Source organism: Charadrius vociferus, unplaced genomic scaffold (assembly GCF_000708025.1).
Source record: "Charadrius vociferus isolate BGI_N301 unplaced genomic scaffold, ASM70802v2 scaffold549, whole genome shotgun sequence".
Taxonomy (NCBI): domain Eukaryota; kingdom Metazoa; phylum Chordata; class Aves; order Charadriiformes; family Charadriidae; genus Charadrius; species Charadrius vociferus.
This window is the reverse complement of record NW_009650103.1, coordinates 1,377,355-1,380,523: the sequence shown is the minus strand read 5'-3', so window position 1 is coordinate 1,380,523 and position 3,169 is coordinate 1,377,355. Positions and strand designations below refer to the sequence as shown.

The following is a 3,169-nucleotide window of genomic DNA, read 5'->3' as shown; positions in this document are numbered from 1 at the left end:
CCCTGTGGCCCGATTTGGGTTAATAGTTTTTTTTTTTTTTTTTTTTTTTGTGTAACCTCCAGATTTTGGAGCGGCTGGAACATCTGTTCCAAGTGATAATAAAGCAGTGCTGAGGGGGAATTAGCATACAGCTGCCGGGGTGGCTGAAAGTCTCCATAAAAAAAAAAAAATAAAAAAATAATGAATTTATTGATGGAAGATGAAGCCTCATTGCATTTTCATAGTTCCTGGTGATTTTTGGCAGCGTGAGCAAAATCTGTTCCTTTGCAACGGGAAAGCGCAGCGCCGTGATATGGGACTCTGATGTACATTTAAGACTCGAGTGTCCTTTGTTTTATCATTTCAGCCCTCACCCAAAGCCAAGAGTACTTCTGCTTTGGCTTCTTTTCGAACGTTCCTCTGGTGTGGTTAAATCGCCAGGTGAGCCCTGTTGCCTGGGTGGAGCCGGGCTCTCTCTGTGGGGCTGAATATTTAAAACTTGCTGGAAGTAGCTCTGCTTCCCTGGCCGGGGGATGCTCCGTGCACAGGATCCAAGCATAAATCCCGGCTGGGCGGAGAATGGCTGGAGAGCAGCCCTGAGGAGAAGGACCTGGGGGTGCTGATTGACCAGAAGCTCAGCATGAGCCGGCAATGTGCGATCGCAGCCCAGAAGGCCAACCGTATCCTGGGCTGCATCAGAAGAAGTGTGGCCAACAGGGCGAGGGGGGGATTCTGCCCCTCTGCTGCGCTCTTTTGAAACCCCATCTGGAGTGCTGCCTCCAGCTCTGGAGCCCCCAACATAGGAAAGACATGGACCTGTTGGAACGGGGCCAGAGGAGGCCCCGGAGATGCTGGGAGGGCTGGAGCCCCTCTGCTGGGAGGACAGGCTGGGAGAGTTGGGGGGGTTCAGCCTGGAGAAGAGAAGGCTCCGGGAAGATCTTATTGCCACTTCCAGTGCCTAAAGGGGCTCCAGGAGAGCTGAGGAGGGACTTTTTCCAAGGGCGTTTGGGGGTGGGACAAGGCGGAATGGCTTCAAACTGGAAGAGGGGAGATTTAGATGAGATATGAGGATGAAATGTTTCCCTGTTGGGGCGGTGAGCCCCTGGGGCAGGTTGCCCTGAGAGGCTGTGGCTGCCCCATCCCTGGAGGTGTTCAAGGCCAGGTGGGACGGGGCTTGGAGCAACCTGGGCTGGTGGGAGGCGTCCCTGCCCAGGGCAGGGGGTGGCACTGGATGATCTTCAAGGTCCCTTCCAACCTAAACCATTCTGTGATCCAGAGACAAGCACCTCGCAGTGGGCTCTCGTGGAGTGGGGTGGCTTGGCCCTCTGTTTTTTTTAGATTGCCACCTCCATGCAGGGCCGTGGTTTGGCTCACTCCGCTCTGCACGCTGGGCTTGTTGGCGAGGACCAGCTCAACGTGCACCGTGAAACCAGGGAGAGGAGAGATGCGAGTCTGGGACCCACCAGAGCAGGAGAGGAGCTCACCTGGCCGGCGACCGAGCGGAGGAATGTCACCTCTCCTCTCCTGTCTCTTCCTACTTCTCTGCCCCTCACAGCTACTTGAGATGCGGGGAGTGGGGGTGTATTCCGTGAAACAGCAGCTCAAGGAGTGGTGGTGGATGCTCGGGGTGAAGCAGGGAGAAGGTCCCTTGTGAGACCAGTGCGTATGTGGTACCCAAACCGGCCATGATGCCTCAGCCCGTCCTGCTGAGCGTCTGGGGGGTGTTAATAAAGTTCCTTTTGTTGTAATTTGGCTCTGACTGGGGTCATCAGGAGATGCAGGTTCCTCTCCGTCCCTCGTCAGTCCCCGGGATCAGGATCCCGCTCACCCGCTGTCGCTCCTGCACAGGTTCCCGACCGGCGGCTTTCCGCTACCAGCAGGTATCGGCAGTGGTGTTAAGTATTTCTGTGACTTTTCTTCCCTGTTTTTTTTCCGGCAGACCCAGCTCCCAGAGTCCTGGGACGCGAGAATTTAATTTTTCCTTAAGGGAAGACAGACAAACAGGCGTGGAGGCTCTCGCTTTCGTTACTCTGGGGAAATGCATGGAAACGTGATTGAAGCGCTCTCTCAAGCCTCGTAGACTTGAAAGCGAATTGAAAATACCCAAGATTTAAAATTTATAGAGCAGAATGATTACTAACGAATGAGTAGGTGATATTCCGAATTCCTCTCCTTGTGAAATAATAAAAAACAAACAAACCCAAACCCAACCCACGTTTAGCTTTGGGCTCCACCAACAAAAGCTGACTAAGTAAATAGCATTATCTTTTACATACGTGGGGAAAAATGATCTCAAGCAGGGTTAAACATCTGGTTTCGCTGGGTGTAACTAAAAGGAATGAGAGTAAAACTTCAAGAGGTGTAAAGCAGCTTCATTATTCCGTGGGGGCAGAGAGGAACTTGCCAAAGCCGAGGCTGTGTATTTGCATGGGTGTTAAACCTCCCGAGCCGGAGTAGAGGGAAGGATTTCTCCCCCGTAGCCACCAGGTTTTGCATGTTCTCGTCCTGGGGACAAGAAGAAAAGCCGTGTTTCACGAAGCCCCGCTCTCGTTCAGCCATGGAAGGAGGAACTGCTCAAATCCCCTTTCTGAGTGTGGTTGGTTTGTTGGGTTTTTTTCCCTGTGATTTGGAGGTTTTTTTTGAGAGACAGCTCTCCTAATAACAGTTTAATGGTGTGCAGACCCTGTATAATAAAGACGAGACATCAGGTAGTGTTATGGCTGCATAGGAACCCGTTATTCGCCGGAGCAGGGCGGTTATTAGCCTGGTTCTGGGAGCGCAGCAGCAGGAGGAGCTCCTTTTGACGGGGCATAGGAGGAAACAGGAGACGAAAAGGAGTATTTAACTTGTCTCTGTGCTCAAGGTAGCTTAATAACTGCTTGGTTTTGTCTTTGTCACATTAGCAGCCAGGCTTTGTCATGTATTTGAGTGCTGAAGAATAAACGTGGGATTTCTCCTCCCTCCGCCCACTTAGTGTTTTACTCAAAAATTGGGGAAAAAAAAAAAAAGCGCCTTTTGGCGATGGTTGGCCATCCCGCCCCGTATCTCGCAGGGGCGAGAGCGGCGAAACACTTTCTGGCTCATTTCTTTCTTTGGGGTTTGACGTTTTCAGTGTCCGTTAGGCTGCAGACACGTCTCGGTTCCTCGGCGCTCGGACGTGCTGGCGGCCGCGCGCGGGGAGACCGCGGGG

At 52.5% G+C, this 3,169-nt stretch overlaps 1 protein-coding gene across 1 annotated transcript in view; it reads left to right on the top strand.

Annotated features, from left to right (window-relative positions):
- Window positions 1-3,169, top strand: part of VAV2 (vav 2 guanine nucleotide exchange factor) — a 156,682-nt gene that overhangs the window by 21,571 nt on the left and 131,942 nt on the right. Inside the window, 1 exon segment of the mRNA XM_009892323.1 lies at window positions 1,828-1,859. Coding sequence (XP_009890625.1) covers window positions 1,828-1,859 — 32 coding nt within the window.